General features: G+C 54.5%; 7 protein-coding genes across 7 annotated transcripts; 4 read left to right on the top strand and 3 right to left on the bottom strand.

Annotated features, from left to right (window-relative positions):
• Positions 1–1,073: 1,073 nt before the first annotated feature.
• On the top strand, positions 1,074–3,230 carry K489DRAFT_368958 (uncharacterized protein; the record flags this gene model as incomplete). The annotated part of the gene is made up of 1 exon (XM_033602993.1): positions 1,074–3,230. The coding sequence occupies one exon, from the start codon at positions 1,074–1,076 to the stop codon at positions 3,228–3,230; it is 2,157 nt and encodes a 718-aa protein (XP_033461063.1).
• An 868-nt stretch (positions 3,231–4,098) lies between these two features.
• On the top strand, positions 4,099–4,905 carry K489DRAFT_378408 (transcriptional coactivator/pterin dehydratase). Its single transcript, XM_033604400.1, has 2 exons — positions 4,099–4,383; positions 4,466–4,905. The coding sequence occupies exons 1-2, from the start codon at positions 4,120–4,122 to the stop codon at positions 4,670–4,672; spliced, it is 471 nt and encodes a 156-aa protein (XP_033461064.1). The 5' UTR covers positions 4,099–4,119; the 3' UTR covers positions 4,673–4,905.
• A 165-nt stretch (positions 4,906–5,070) lies between these two features.
• On the top strand, positions 5,071–6,226 carry K489DRAFT_378411 (uncharacterized protein). Its single transcript, XM_033604401.1, has 2 exons — positions 5,071–5,590; positions 5,687–6,226. Exons 1-2 carry the CDS (start codon positions 5,211–5,213, stop codon positions 5,973–5,975), a joined length of 669 nt encoding a protein of 222 aa, XP_033461065.1. The 5' UTR covers positions 5,071–5,210; the 3' UTR covers positions 5,976–6,226.
• Positions 5,965–7,280, bottom strand: K489DRAFT_408463 (uncharacterized protein; the record flags this gene model as incomplete). Its single annotated transcript, XM_033607480.1, has 2 exons — positions 5,965–7,147; positions 7,225–7,280. 2 exons carry the CDS (start codon positions 7,278–7,280, stop codon positions 5,965–5,967), a joined length of 1,239 nt encoding a protein of 412 aa, XP_033461066.1.
• Positions 7,281–8,372: 1,092 nt separating this feature from the next.
• On the top strand, positions 8,373–10,408 carry K489DRAFT_171629 (uncharacterized protein). The gene is made up of 3 exons (XM_033599380.1): positions 8,373–8,842; positions 8,911–9,015; positions 9,069–10,408. Exons 1-3 carry the CDS (start codon positions 8,538–8,540, stop codon positions 10,174–10,176), a joined length of 1,518 nt encoding a protein of 505 aa, XP_033461067.1. The 5' UTR covers positions 8,373–8,537; the 3' UTR covers positions 10,177–10,408.
• On the bottom strand, positions 10,373–11,251 carry K489DRAFT_387633 (uncharacterized protein; the record flags this gene model as incomplete). Its single annotated transcript, XM_033606341.1, has 3 exons — positions 10,373–10,559; positions 10,644–10,957; positions 11,015–11,251. 3 exons carry the CDS (start codon positions 11,249–11,251, stop codon positions 10,373–10,375), a joined length of 738 nt encoding a protein of 245 aa, XP_033461068.1.
• Positions 11,252–12,358: 1,107 nt separating this feature from the next.
• K489DRAFT_408466 (uncharacterized protein) lies at positions 12,359–13,872 on the bottom strand (the record flags this gene model as incomplete). The annotated part of the gene is made up of 6 exons (XM_033607481.1): positions 12,359–12,440; positions 12,523–12,930; positions 13,028–13,473; positions 13,524–13,557; positions 13,608–13,740; positions 13,839–13,872. 6 exons carry the CDS (start codon positions 13,870–13,872, stop codon positions 12,359–12,361), a joined length of 1,137 nt encoding a protein of 378 aa, XP_033461069.1.
• Between the last annotated feature and the right edge of the window lie 1,176 nt (positions 13,873–15,048).

Genomic DNA, 15,048 nt, shown 5'->3' on the forward strand with positions numbered 1-15,048 from the left:
TGTGTCTTGCTTTAGAGGCCGTAGACGATACATCAGTGAGTAGGCCGAGCAGCCGCTGCATTTCTGGAATAGATCGTCGAATGCTCTGTGCCAAGTTGGGTTCTCAGTAAGCGTAAGGTTGTGCACGTGCAGCATTGCATGCAGGTGCGCCTTTTCAGCCCAAATGAGGATCCTGAAATACATTGAACGCTGAGACACCTGGGCACCTGGGCACACTAGGTATGCTCAAGCAGAGCTTCGACTCCACAGCACAGCATTCCGCAAGACAAGCAGCGTTACCGTTGACCTACATTCACTGCCTGCAATTGTTCGAGTGCTGCGATGATGTAGAACTTGACGATGTGAAGCTTCACAAGTGTAGACGCTCTGTCAAATGTTATTATGCAGTCCGAGTCGCTGCCCCTCATAATGATAAGTATTTATGGGACAGGCAGGTGCACCATCATCACTCCAAAACATGATCGCCGACGCCCTCACAGCTCTTTGCGCGTGTGCATCCAATCCACTGTATCATCTTTCACTGACCTCTTATCTCTTTTTGGGTCTCCCTCGTGTTTCTGCTATTTGTCGTCTGCGACCGCCGACCATTGTTTGTTCTCGGAAGTCCATGCCTGTTGCTGAACCTTGGGACAGGCCAGAGTAGACCGCTTTCATCCGGACACGCACCCTCGGCGATCGCAGTCTTCAGCACAGTGTCGCGTCACATTACCTGCATCATTTGTAAAATCCGCTCACCAACAACTGCGACAGTTGATCTTTGCACGAACATCGCTGCTTGTTCTCGTTACGCTGAATTGCAAGTCAGCCGTTTGTGGTGTCCTTCATCATCCCGCAGCTCCTTCGCTTGTACACGCGACCGGGGCCCGCTCCCGCGTCATCTACATATCGCTTGCTCGCTGCCTCAGCCACGAATCACCCTTGGAATCCATCACTTGCAAACACCCTACTCTCATTGGAGCTGTAAGTTCTCTGTCCACGGGGGAGAGTGGCAAAGCGACACATGTCTCATCCGTGAAGTCCTCTGATCATCACGAGCCGGTGTGACTCGGTTCATCACTGTCTGTTTCAACGAAATGGGCAATAGCTCTTCTAAGGATGGCCGCCCATCGTCCCGGCACGAAGGGCGCCACGCACACGGACACGGCGAATCTTCACATCATCACCAGGATTCGTCACGGCAATCGTCGACCCGCGATCAAGATTTAGCCAACCAGATTTACGGAGCAGCCACTCGCGGTGGCACATTCCGTCGCAGCAGTCAGAACCTGGCTTTCCTCCACTTAGGCGGAGGTGGCAGCAGCGGAGGCCACCGCGATGCCGAAGCTGCGGATCGACCACGAGAGACCAAACCTGAACGAGACGCTCGCCGGGCTGAGCGGGACCGTCAGGTGCGATTGAAGGAACGGGAGCGCAGCATGCGAGAAGAGAGTGTTGATGGCGGCTTTCTGGTGACGCTAGGGACATACACAGGCCCAGAGGATTTCAACAAAGCAATCGTACGTCAGCTACAGATTGAGCGACGGCTGGCACCTTTCTGGAAAGGCTTAGAGGATCATTCCGATTCGTGGACTGAAGCGCAATTGATTGCTGCGGCTAGAGGCCTGCCAATTCCCGCGCCCGACGAGGTTCCACCAGAGATAGAATCGTTGCAGGCGTCATCGTCTACATATCCCCAACAAGGTGTGGACGTTCCCCAAGCCGAGTCGCTCATGGTCCCCATCCCGACACGATCCCTCTCGCAGCAATCCGATGCATCCGCGAATCTCTCGGCGCCACATTCGAGTTTCTCCATGTCCGGTCCACCTTCGCCCTCTGCTGTTTCCATTTCGACCTCTCCAATGTTTCGAAGTCGCGCTAAGACTTTGGCGGCCGCCGGGGACAACAGTAGACTGTCCCAGCCGGAGGTTACATTGCAAGAAATCCGATTGCCTCATGAGCCCACGGTTAACGGCACGCCTCTAGAGGCTGTTTTGTACAAGGATGCTAGTGAATGCCCTATCTGCTTCCTCTACTATCCCCCTTTCCTAAATCATACGCGTTGCTGCAATCAGGACATTTGTTCTGAGTGCTTTGTACAGATCAAGCGACCCGACCCACATCCGCCGGAGCACGAGCAACCGGGGCAACCTCCGCGAAACCCTGAGGAAGAGGCTGGACTCCTCGTTTCGGAGATCGCTTCATGTCCCTTCTGCGTTACGCCTGAATTTGGTGTGACGTATGATCCTCCACCCTTCCGGCGTGGGCTTGCCTACACATCGACCATAACTCCACTCTCAGGGCTTCGCAATGCCACCTCGGCGGTGTCATCCACAACTTCATTGGCGCTCTCAGCTTCGTCTGGAGGTCCACCGTCGGCGTCATCTAACACAGCGATGCGTCGCCGTGCGACATCTCTATCCGCCACTGCGCCGAACGTGATCACTACAGACCGCGTACGCCCTGATTGGGCTAAAAAATTGGCAGATGCACGGGCACAAGCTCTCCGTCGTTCCGCTGCTGCTACGGCGCTCCATACGGCTGCTTACATGCTCGGAGGAGAACATGCCGCGGGCGCTTCTGGGTCAGGGCACAGCAGTAGTCGCTCGGCCTTACGTCTAGGCGGGCGAAGCCGGCGCATGATCCTCGTCGACGGCATTGGCAACCGTGCCTTAAGCCCAAGGAACGGGGACAGCAACGAAGGTGGAAGCGGGACAGAGAACACGAGTAGCAGGCAACGGGTTGCGCGAGTGGAGGACCTCGAAGAGCTTATGATGCTGGAGGCCATTCGACAATCACTCCTGGCGGAGGAAGAGAGAAAGGCGAAATCAGATAGCGAGGCGGCCAAGGGAAACGCACCTACAGGTGCACAGAGTTCACAGCCGCTGTCAGAATTCAGACCAGATGGCGGAGACAATGCTTCATCTTCGTCAGTCTCCTTGTCGCCCTCACCATCTCCAGCGGCTTCAGCTTCTTCACAACAGCAGGGCAGGGACGGAGAGCCCGCAGGGATGCCTTCCGAATCATCTGCTTTCTTGACTGTGCCCACTACTGGCGCCAGATCTGTTGCTACAAGCTCGAATACCCCACAGACCTCACCGTCAGACACGTCAAGTCCATCTTCAGCGTCCACAGCCGCGGCGCCAGAGAGCAAGGTCAGTTTCAGGTCTCTGGCAGCGATGGTCGGAAACGAAGATAAGCATCCTCCAGCCGCAGGAAACACGCGTGAAACCAATGGCGGTGACGTGAGCTGAGCCGACACAGACGCAAATTGTGAAGATGAGCAAAAAAATTCCGCCAGTCGGACGAAGCAGATGTATCGGCTGGTGAGACCCTGAGTGCCACATTTGCCAACCTCATCACAGCATCGACAACAACTACTGAAGATCTACTTCACCGGAACCACAGCTAGCACGCCTTTGGTGCTTACAATTTTGAAAGTGACTGAGGCGAAAGCTGTACTTTCCTGCCAGCGGTGCCTGTGCGCATTAGCATGGCTCCGACCAAACCACTCAAGTGACGAGTCCGAGAGCATGAGAGCCTGGTCAGTCACTTGCTCGACGCCATCGAGGCAAGTTCCGGTTTGTTGAATCCACCAAGGTTTTATCACCAACTTTTAAGGAAGACGGGTACTTATTGACGACTCCGCGGGCGTATCGTATGAGTAGGAGGAACCATGACCCGAGTGTACTGAATGCGGGAAAGGATGACTACCATATGCATGTGTCATGATACGCAAATAACGCTTCAATGGGCGGCTACCAATAATACAAATTATAAAATGACGCGTTGCTGGAGGAAAAGTCTTCGTCTGAGTCGTGTTTTCTGATGTCGTAACGACACACTGTGGTGTGACGTCACGTGATATGACCACTCCACCTTGAGAGCGCGTTGGACAGCAGTGCGCATCGACTGAGCCGGCCTGCAGCAGTGCGACTCTGCGTTGACAATTTGACGTCCATGACCGTAGTCAAGAACTGTTTGTCAGGACGATCGATGCCAATGAGCGAAATCCACTGAGAATCAGGACCTGTAAAAAGTCTATAAGAAATGAATGTAGCACCCCTGAACGTGTATATGTCTTTTTATTGTTGCTGGCTTCAACATGAAATGCATCTCGCCATCTGCTCGACTAAATCCACAATGGCGGGCCGCCGCCTCTTGCTACAATTTGAAAGGCGTGTTGTCGTCGTGGGTGGAATCATCGCTCCCGGTCGGGCCTTGCACTGTACAACAACCCGCAGCATGAATCGGACGACCGAGATTCGCGTCTCCCCTGGCGAAGCGGACGCGTCTGCAATCATCGCCCAAGCCACGGAGCTCATCGAAAAGCGAGGATGGACTCTGAGTCTGGATGGGAAAGGCCTCGAGCGAGATTTCCGCTTCCCGACATTCGTCAAAACCTGGGTGGGTGAATGGACATCACCGCGGCGGTCCGCCCGTGAAATCATGGCTTGACTGCGCGATGACTGAGAGATTTCCCGTCTAGAAATTCATGGATGCGGTCGTCGTCGACATCAAGGCGCAGCGTCATCATCCGGAATGGTCCAACGTCTACAACAAAGTGCACATCCGATGGACGACGCATCGGCCCGAAGGCCTGTCCAGCAAAGACATAGGCCTTGCGAAGATCTGCGATGAGAAGGCCGCTGAATTCGGAGAGATCCCGTCGACCGACTCTGAGCAGGAATCTTGATCATGAGATGCAGACATCTTGACTCTCAGATGACGGTATTAGATGGCCTAATTGCCTTTGGTCGGCATTTCAAGAATCGCCTTGCCTTTCGCAAGCACAAAGATTGCCTGGTCATGAAGTCATACCAAGCACACATGCCGATGTCAAACCGTGCAGGTGCATTTCAGTGAGGAAAGCGGCGTGAAAGGAAGCAGCTCCGAAATGTGACATTCCAAGGCAGGATAATAACAACCAAACAACAAATTCGCAAATCCTGTACTTCCTCTTTAGGTGAATTCACCTTTCGAGTATAGTAATAATTCAACGCATGCAGGTGACACGCGACGCCCACATAATGCCGTGCAAACAAACTTTCGGTCACACTGCACAAACAGGGTTTCCTCTCATCATACATAGGTAGGTATCGTTATAAAAATGCGTCACAGTACGTGACCATTTCATCCCAAGCACATACTCGTCACTGCAATCATCGCCCTCGTACATCTCCGGCTTTGATTATTCTGATTCGCTCAGCAATATATTGTGTCTAACAACCGCCATGGCGAAGGAGGATTCCGAGAAGCATCATGAGGAGAGCCATCTTGAGCATTTAATTGATTCGAGTTGCAGAAATTACACGGCCATCAACGAAGCTCGGCCCAAAAAGGCAGGTTCTTTCACCGAGATGCTTGCACTTCTAAAGGCCAAACGACATCTGCGCGACCCTGGCAGCTACTCGTGGGCCGAACTCGCCTTGAAAGGCCGCTGCCAAGTCCGCACGGCAGAGTATGCAAGAAACGCCTTCGCTGACAAGCGATATGAAGACTGTCAAGAGGCGATAGATCTAATTTTCTATTATGAGGCGAGTGACGCGGTCAAGGCGCGAGCACATATGCTGTGCTCGCGGGTAGAGATGGGGAAAGATCTCGAGACGCGAGTGTAAGTCTCATCTTCCCGCAGTGAGTTCCAGTCGACGTTGCGAGCCCCTTGGACATGAAGGCTTGGTTGTACGGGGCTGACTGGCAGTTCCAACAGACGCCACCTAGAAAAGGCGGTTCAGATCTGGTCAAATGTCATAGAGAGAGACAGTATTTCCAGACTGCCTCTCGCTCAAGCCGAAATGGAATTATCCGAAGCGGTGATGGCTTATGATGCGGCAAGAGCGGAGCTCGTGGCCGAAGACCTTATCCTGGACATCGATGAAGCCATGGCTGATGTAGGGATTGACATGTCGCCCTCGACATCCAAAGAGGCCTGTGCCTTGCAGGCATTCAACGCACGCCATGAAGAACAGCCGAAGCAGGATCTTGGGCTCAAAGCTTGAATTCGATGTTAGCACGTTCCCAACCTCCGCTTGCCGGCTGAGGTGTTCGGTCCGCGCTCGCTTGGACGAGATTACTCTTCTTCTCCGCAGCGCGTTCTGTGCAGAGCTCGTACACTGTGCTCAGATTGAATAAAAGAGCCGGGAACATCGGGAGTCGCTGAGAAATGTCCTCAAGCGCATCACGTGTGGATCGGATATGACCCGTATATAACAATGAGACCGCAGCATTCTGAGCGAACAATTCGTGATTGGGATATTCCTCGATTAGCGATTGCCAAGTCTCGATCGCAGAAGTGTAGTCTCCTTCTGCAATGTCCAAGACGGCGTGCAAGGTTCGTTTCCTACTTCCTTCGGAAAGTTTTGCCACACTTCGCTGAGCACCATCTCTATCGCCCAGACGGACTCGCAGAAGCGCTCTGCGATATTCCAATTCCTCTGTAGCACAAACTCCAACAAGACTGTTGAAATGTCGATCAGCGGTCTCTACCTCTCCCATCTCGACCAGAGCGTCGCCGACGCGGAAGCCGAGATCCTGGAGACGCGCGCTCCAGAGCTCGGTCGCTCTTGGGTCTCGAGCATCTCTTCCCGCACGAAGGGCAGCCCTGGCCTCCGTGGTAAGCATGTAGAGCGTCATGATCCCACGGCGACCACCGTCAGCAGCACCGGCCATCTGTAGTCGTGCGAGCAAGAGCCGTAGCTCCCAAGGGATTTGTGCAACGACAGCTTGCGCTTCATGGGAATTGATTGATAGGATCTCGAGTAGCGGCAGCGCCTCCTGCAATGCAAAGTCCTGTCGAGAGATCAGAACGAGACAAGCTAGGCGTGTGTAGAAAAGAGGCAAGATCTGAGATGCGACGTCCGGCGGACATTGGATGATGGCACGCATGGCGACTTCGGCTGCCCTGCGGAAATGGCCGCCCTCCAGGAGCATCGCCAAGGTGGCGTCATTGCGAGGACGAAGTTCTGAATTGAGGAATGCATTGTGGATATCATCGGTTGTTAGTTTATGGTACAGGTCGCGATCCTGGAGGAAGCGTAGATCGACATCCAGGGGTAGCGGTTGCGCTGGTGGCAAGGCCTCCACTATCGCGGCAGGCATTTGCTTGTCATTGGTGGTCGGGACTGATGTTGACTGATGGGTTTCTGAACGAGCTTCGGTCGCATTTAGAGGGCTAGCATCATTATCGCAAATCAGCTACACATAGTCATGATATGGTGTTAACGAAAGTAGCTTTCAGAGCAAACCTACTCGCTAATCATCTCTGATTCGCCCGACACGATGCCTTTGGTGCTTCGACGAGGCATTGAGATGAGATCACGCCTGAAGTTGTGGTGTTCTCCAAAAGCATGCAGATGCTACTTGCGACCAGCCAGTTGTACTCCACCGATCGTGCAGCTGGCCCAACGCTCTCGGGTTCTCAAATTTCTACCCTTCCGCAGTACTGCGCAACACCTTGACAACAGTCGAATATGTCCACAGCGCTGCGAACTCGATGGGAATTTCGCACGTGACATCACCACCCTGGTAATAAAGCACCTGGGGGGCATATCTTCCGAGGCTCGTCCCACGCCCCGTCACACAAACGTGCACGACTGATAACGGGCCGGAAAGTTTAATTTCAACTGCCCGCGACAGGGAGGAACCGCCTTCGATTCACTCTGGTCATCTCCGAAATCGTGGCAACGCTTCCCGAGAGCCTCATAACATCCCGTTGACGTACGTCGGCTCTGCATTAGCAGCATCCTCGAGAAGAAAAAGCACTGTCGGATTTCAGCCTCAGCCCTGTAATCTATTATTATTACTGGCCGAGCGGGCCGCTCTCTCTCATTAATCTGCCTTCTCACTCGTCCGACACGATGCACGTCTGAAGGGACGACGCACATGTCATCGTCGACCCGCGGCCTCATCCCTCCACGGCTCCCGCACTGCCTATCTATGCCCCCGCGTTGACTTGGCGTCCGATCCGAAGAGCGGTGAAAGGTCATCACAGGAGCAAGCTGCCGCGACTAAATCACTCCTGCAGTATCTTATCCCAAGAGGCCCCTGTACAACGGTGACAAGGCACTCGAGGCACCGCAACAGGCGCGAACTCGTCTGATAAGCAACGATCATGGCGGCGGGAATGGATGTAAGTGGTCCCAAAGTCGTTTCAATCGTTCCGCCCACCCCTGCCCAGGTGCGCTTCGAAACATGCTTGCTCAGGCGTGTATTGTTCCGGTGAATCGACGTGACGGCGGGATGTACCTTCCACAATACTTGCTGCACTTGCTTTGTTCACAGTTTCCTTATTTGTCAACCACCCGGTTCCCCCTCTCCACCTCCTCAAGACGCAGGCGACCGGCATGGGCTTCGGAATTGACCCTATCTCCAAAGTATCAATGAAAGATGTCTGTTAGCACGGCATTGTAACTCACTTACCACATGTGCCCTCTGCATCATGCACCTTGGAAGTATGCATCGCGGCGGTAACTTGAATAGTTCACTTCTATGCTACTCACCATCAAAATTGCAAACTTTCGGTGCAAATATTATCCCAGATTCATGCCGTCGTGTCTGTCGCGATGAGGACACTCTTCGGCGCAAGCATCTATAGTCCTTCGTCGGCGCCCGAAGCCGTCCATCAAACCAACCCTCTTCAACTCCGATTCACCTCCTCGCGAGCTGCCACTACCTCATCGAGCCACACTTCATCGACTCCGAGCTCGCATGGGGAAGACATTTGGTTAACGGATTCTCATCAGGGCCAACGGCGCATCGCAGTGCAATCAAGCGCATCTGTGAACTATGAGGCTGAGTCGAGGACGTGGCGCAATGGAGAAGCAAGTCAGAAGGGTGTTCCCAAGGTACTGTTGATGGGCCTGGGCAGGTATGTTTATATATGGTGTCGCAGCGCTATTTTGATGGCGCGGGTTGCTGATCACAAGCGTGATACAGGTGTGGAAAGTCCTCTATCCAGCATGTCATCTTAAAGACCAAGTCTGCTGGTGAGACATTGTACCTTGAGCCAACAAACACGATTGTTGAATCTACCGCGATCGAGTACGTCTGGAGTCTGCAACCCGGTTGTCCCATGTGTTGACTTGCGTCTATAGATCCTTTATCAAATTGGAATGCGTAGAGGTACCATCGATTCTGCCGTTCATGTCACCAGGTTACAATCATGAAGCGATCTTCAGCTCGGCCGGCTCAATTGTCTGGGTTATCGACATCCAGGACGAAAACATCCACAGCATCCACAAGCTAGTCAGCACAGCACTGTGGCTGATGAACAACTATCCGCGGATAAATTTCGAAGTCTTTGTGCACAAAACGGATGGCCTCAGTGATGAGTACAAGAACAATACCTTCCGCGACGTCCGACAAAATATTCAAGATGAACTCAACGATCGAGGATATGGCAATCGAGGGCTCACGTTCCATCAGACCAGCATATACGACGCTTCGATCCACGAGGCCATCAGTAAAGTAGTGCAGCGTCTTCTACCGCAGCTACCGGCCATCGAAACGCTCCTGACGAAGCTATGCTCGAAATGCAATATGCAGAAGGTATATCTGTTCGACACGATGTCACGCATATACCTCGCCACCGACGCCAGCCCGACGTTCCTGCGCGACTTCGAGGTCTGTTCCGAGTATGTAGACATGATCGTGGACGCCAAAAACATATACGGCTGGCGCGGTAATGGATCCGAAGAGAGCGGTCATCGACGACGAGCAACACAACAGTCGAGAAAGCAACTGAATCGGCCAGGAGGTCGAAACGTACGAACGTCGCGCGACCATGAGGATGACGAGGAATACTCGGGCCACAGCGGCCATGACCAGTATTACGACGATGATTACGACGACTTCGACGACGACGACGACGACGACGACGGCAACGACGGCAACACCGCCATCGATCCGTTCCGACACAGCCGCGTCGGCCACAGCGACACAGACGACTATGACGAGGAGGAAAGCCATGTCCACGCCGGCGACCTGGCCGGAGAATCGAACGGGATCAGCGAGGCGGTGGGCGAAAGCAGCATAACCCTCCCGGGCAGCCAGAATTTGTACATGATCGGTCGCGAAATCAACGATTACCTCTCGTTGATATGCATAATGGGCCCCGGGAGCACTCCGGACCGGCGAGTCCTCATAGACTACAACGTTGGCTTGGCGGCGGATGCGATCAAGGCGATTTTCAAAATGGCTTGAAGGCGGGTGGGAACGACAGAGTGCGTCAGACCATGGCAGCGCGGGCAGCAGGACGCGTCGAGTCACATCTCGTTCTGGCTCGTCTTCGACCATGTTGTATCCTGTGCTTCGTGTGACATCACGGCGCTGGTCGAAAGTTCTCAATCAAATAATGTCTCCTGGCACATTGAATCTATCATCTATCATCTCCCATCTATCAATGATCCCAGGCGTCGAGTTTAGATAACCAAGTCCAGTTGGCGGCGGGTTGTCGGTTCACGTGGATTTGAAAATGGTCCTCGATCGCGTCGCATATATTCAGCGCGCCCCGGATTTCCTCCGCGCTGTTCCCCAAGTTCCGACTGCCGAACATGTGGCCTTTCGCCTGCGACCAAGATGAACCTCTATCACGCGGCCATGTCAGCGAAAAAGGATTCCGACCTCAACGGGGAGCAGCGGGTGTCGGGTCCCAGCCTAGGGTCACTCACCCGGCAGCATAACAGGCCAGGAACTCCAGCAGGCCGGTCTCCTTGGCGCCGAGGCGGCGCTCCTCGGCCATCAGGTCGCCGTAGACGGCGTTGATGGCGAACTGGGACAGGTCGCCCCCGGATGCCAGGGACATGTTCTCCAGCACGCGGTCCGTGTGCTGGGAGTAGATCCTCTGGAAGAAGGCGAGGCCCCGCGAGTCCTTCTCCTGGCGGGAGAGGTTCTCCCTCAGCGAGGGGTCCTTGTCGAGCACGGTCAGGAGCTCGGGCGCGGTCTTCTGGACCGCGTTTCGCAGCGCGATGCATCCGTTGATGCCCTGAGGGCTGAGGTCAGTAGACGGGTTTCGGGTTTGGAGCCCATGGTCGATGCTCACCTTGGGAAAGCCGATCAGGACGCTGGCTTTGAGCTGCGCTTCTCTCAGCGTGCGGACCTTCGTGATCAGATCTTCTCGATTCGGAGTCTGCTCCCTCAGGATCTCGAAGAGGGCAGCGATCGCGTCCATGCGGTCGTTGGCTTGGAGGACGAGCCCGACGAAGATGTACCACGGTGAGTTTGCGTCGTCCGGGTAGAGCTTCGCAAGACCCCGGAGGAACGTGGCTTGATCGGGCATCTTCGTCCTCGAATCTGACGGGCGTCGCGAGAGGAGTCTGATGCTGATCCACTTCACGGCCGACGTGTCTTGGAGTGTCTGGAGAGCCCAATGCATCTCGATCTAAGGGGCAGATGAGGCGTGGTTGTGGGCGAGACGGGGATGCTTTGTAGTTGAAGAGGATATTTCGACAGGTGAATATGAAAGACGACGAGCCATCGCAACGATAGACGGAGCTCCTGGGAATGTCGGTTTGCGCTTACTGCGGGAGAGTGGTGGAGTATGCTGCGCGATGTTGATAGTCATGAGGCAAAGCACATATCAATATGACGCACGAGCGGGTCTCAAATTTGACATCCGGTGGCACAATTATCGATTGGCTATATAGATAGGGTTGGCTATGTAGGGTTGTTCCAACAGCGTCGTCAGTATAAAGGGACACGGCAATCATGATCTACCTTCATCCACATCAGGATTCACTTCCACAGTGGAACACACCCTTTCCTTCCTTTCCCTCATGAACAGGCAGAAACTTTTGGTCGTTCTCGTGTGAGTTAGATATTTACTGCCATGGGGAAGACCGTACGCCACGCAGAGTGCAACCTCTGATCGTGCAATTTCTACGCGGACCTTTTATACCTTGACGGGAGTGATGTACATTTCGTGGTCAATTGGTAACGCGGGCCCATCGTGAAGTAGAAGGGCGAATCCAAATCTCACAAAACTTTTAGGCGATTCCCTCTGAGCTCGACGGTCCAACAACCGAGAGTCGGATGGATGTGCCTCTCGTCACACATTGTTTCCAGATCACTCTTCGGATCCAACTCGCCCGAGATGGCCGACATCCGTGCTTGGTGTGCCTCCAGAGCAGTATGCTAAGACTACCGAAGATGAGGAGCCTTTCCAGGCATTATTCGTAATCTTTCAGCAGCATCGCGAACCACGTAAGAGGCCGAGCAACGACCTTTGCAGCGATGTCGTCAAGACTCGTCGCCATGTTGGCATGTTTGGGCCGCGCATCGAATCATCATGCTCGCTCCTGGGAAAGATGCCCAAGAGCGAACTCGGCATTATCAGAGCATGTCGCGGCACTGCGCAATATTTGTGGAGAGAAGCTCGCTCGACAGACTAATGGACTTCCACCATTTTGGACTGTAGAATGTCTTCCACCGTGTCAACGATATCTTCCTCGATGACGACCGCGCCGAATCTAACACCATGTCAGTAGCGGTACTGGCAAGGCCATCATAGCTCTGGCGAGGGTTGAAAGGGACGTTGAGAAGATGACTGACCTGAAGCACTGCACCTTCGCCAGTAATCTCCGTTTGAGCTCCATCAAATCGTCCAGATTGAGCTCCTTGAAGCGGGGGTTCTGAAGGACGCGGAGCCAAGCCTTGACCGGAGGGAGCTCGTCGTCAGTGCAATCGAGCTGGCCCGTCAAGCCTAGCAACCGGATGAGGTCTGGACGCTGGAGACCTTCGGGATATCCCATCGGTCGCAGTTCGTTTGGCCGATGCATGATGTGGTCATGGAATGGCAAAGTCGCCATGAGCGAATGGCCGGATATGTCGTGATTCAACTCATCTTTGGGGACCTCGTCCGGGACGGGAAGAGCGTCGCCGGTTTCAGGATGCTGACTTTCGAGATTGTGCGCCCGGACCATGAGGTATTGTCCGTGTGTGAAGCACGGCCGTTCAAGACTTTGCAATGGTTGTCAGCGGGCGAGGACACACACGACGGGCCCGAAGTGAGTCTCCGACGAGTATTTGAATCAGGGGGAGAGAATTGTGCACTTACGTTAGTACAAAGTCCAGCGCAAGCTCGTCATAGTCAATGTTGTGAGAGTTGTGCGACGTTGCTTGGGGGGAACAATGGCTCTCGGGTGCAGCTGCATGCGGTTCCGGGTTCTTAGGACCTGACTGGGCCGTGTCAGACTTGAAACTGCCTCCGCCGACGTGTTGGAACATGTTCTCACGATGCGCTTCCGCGATGCTGGAGGTCCCGTCGCGGCCCAGATTCCCCGGCGGCGTGTTCGCGTAGGACGCGGAAAAGCTGCTGTTGCGGGTGACATCGGACCTGGCGTAGGTCTCTGTCGGGGAGAGATGGCTGGCCTGCGTGGAGAGTTGAGCTCGGAGCATGCGGACCTCTTCGAGGAGATGGTCACGGTCCGCTAAGGCCTTATCGCGCTCCATGAAAGCTTCGGTGCACACGTCCTTGCAGCGCTGCAGCTCTACCTCCAGTGCCTACATCCCGTCTGAGCATGTTTTTAAGCTGGCCAAGGTGGCTGACAAACCTTGGTGTAATTCTCCTTCCTTTCGCGATGGATCCTGTGTGATCGTCAGACATGTTGTAGCTTCCGCCGCCCATCCCACCGTACCTTTGCGCGTGTCGGTTTTTTTCTTGCTTCTCTGATGGCGCGGGTTTGGAGTCTCGTTTTGGCCCCGGTCGCTTCTTGGGCGGCTTCGACGAAGGCGGGATGGGACTCAGACCCGACTGGCTGTGTTGGCTGGCTGCTCAATGATCAGCTTTCTCTGGGAGACGGCAGCCGCCACAGGGACGGGAACGCGAGCACATCACCTCACACCACGATCACGATCACGCATCTCACGTACAATACCCAGAGACACTGCTCCCAGCGACATCTCGAGTCTGCTGGAAGCTTGATTCTGATGACAGCGCATGAGCCGGGCCCTGCGAGGTTCGTTGATCGCTGGGTGACCATTCCATGGCGGCGGTGGTGCGCAGAAATGCTCTCGTTGAGGCGGGACTCCGCGGTCACTGGACCGGTCGTTTCAATCCCGTCACGTCTCAGGCGATGGTTGGAAAGTGAGCGGGACAGACATAAAGTGAGGAGAAGTCTGACTTCATTCCCCGAAGGCGGTCGATCGACAAGACGCGAAGGCTCCTCTCCGGCGACGGAGCATTTATCGCTCGACGAGGTCAAGGAAATGCCCCGAGGACTGGTGATGGCTGCGTGTCCGACCGGCAACTTGATTGATAGAAGCTCTCCCGGAAAGCCGATTCGATTCCAGTCACACCACGATTGGAGACAAGCCGGCCTTTAGGAAAGGGAATAATCCAGAAAACGACGTCCGCGAGCCAAGACATGCGAAAGCAAGAGCTAACAAAGACGCTTCTGCATCGGCTCGCCCGCCCCGCTGACGTTGGTGCCCAGGCCAGGCGGTGGTGACGGCGAGGGGTCCAGCTGGGAGAGTTTCGCTCTCATCATTGGATACCGCGGAGTGGATATGCACATGTAGCATTCATCCTGGCCGGTCCTGGATTGTCACCCACCACCTCGCGCGTGGTCATCGTGGCCGTTCGTATGGGTCTCGTCCTTCTACACATTTTTTTGGTCCCTTTGACGGTAAGCCCGGTGCCATCCTTTGGGCGAGGATCACGGAAATGCGTTTCCTCTGTTCCCTTCTGTCAAAGATTAACGATGAGACCGCCGGTCTGAGCGGGTTTCGCCTCCGCCTTCAACGTGCCCGGTAATAATTTAGGAGTAGTAGGTGGGGGGGGGGGCACGGAGGAGAACTGGGCGATCCGTTCAGATCCGTTCAATTCGCCGAATCCGGTGCGGGCGCCGAGGGGCGGGCTTTGTCGCTTGCAAGCTGCGTCCTCGCCAATCGATCATCAACCATGACCTGGGCACCTGGGGAAATCATCAATCATCAATCATCAACCATCAACAACCCCACACCCCATGCGCGAATAATAGATATACTGCGGGTGGCATCGCTCGATGGTTAAACGCTCCTCACGTACATACACCACTACTACGTACATAATAAAGTACTGCTCCAAAATTGATCCCT

This window comes from Dissoconium aciculare (genome assembly GCF_010015565.1).
Source record: "Dissoconium aciculare CBS 342.82 unplaced genomic scaffold K489scaffold_4, whole genome shotgun sequence".
NCBI classification, from domain to species: domain Eukaryota; kingdom Fungi; phylum Ascomycota; class Dothideomycetes; order Mycosphaerellales; family Dissoconiaceae; genus Dissoconium; species Dissoconium aciculare.

What these genes read in the sequence shown, in the direction of transcription:
- K489DRAFT_378411 (XM_033604401.1), top strand. Translation starts at nt 5,211, where the DNA reads ATGGCGAAGGAGGATTCCGAGAAGCATCATGAGGAGAGCCATCTTGAG. An exon ending in AAAGATCTCGAGACGCGAGT is followed by an intron (nt 5,591 to 5,686) that starts GTAAGTCTCATC and finishes CAGTTCCAACAG; the next exon opens with ACGCCACCTAGAAAAGGCGG.
- K489DRAFT_171629 (XM_033599380.1), top strand. Translation starts at nt 8,538, where the DNA reads ATGAGGACACTCTTCGGCGCAAGCATCTATAGTCCTTCGTCGGCGCCC. An exon ending in CTGTTGATGGGCCTGGGCAG is followed by an intron (nt 8,843 to 8,910) that starts GTATGTTTATAT and finishes AGCGTGATACAG; the next exon opens with GTGTGGAAAGTCCTCTATCC. An exon ending in GTTGAATCTACCGCGATCGA is followed by an intron (nt 9,016 to 9,068) that starts GTACGTCTGGAG and finishes TTGCGTCTATAG; the next exon opens with ATCCTTTATCAAATTGGAAT.
- K489DRAFT_378408 (XM_033604400.1), top strand. Translation starts at nt 4,120, where the DNA reads ATGGCGGGCCGCCGCCTCTTGCTACAATTTGAAAGGCGTGTTGTCGTC. An exon ending in CGACATTCGTCAAAACCTGG is followed by an intron (nt 4,384 to 4,465) that starts GTGGGTGAATGG and finishes TTTCCCGTCTAG; the next exon opens with AAATTCATGGATGCGGTCGT.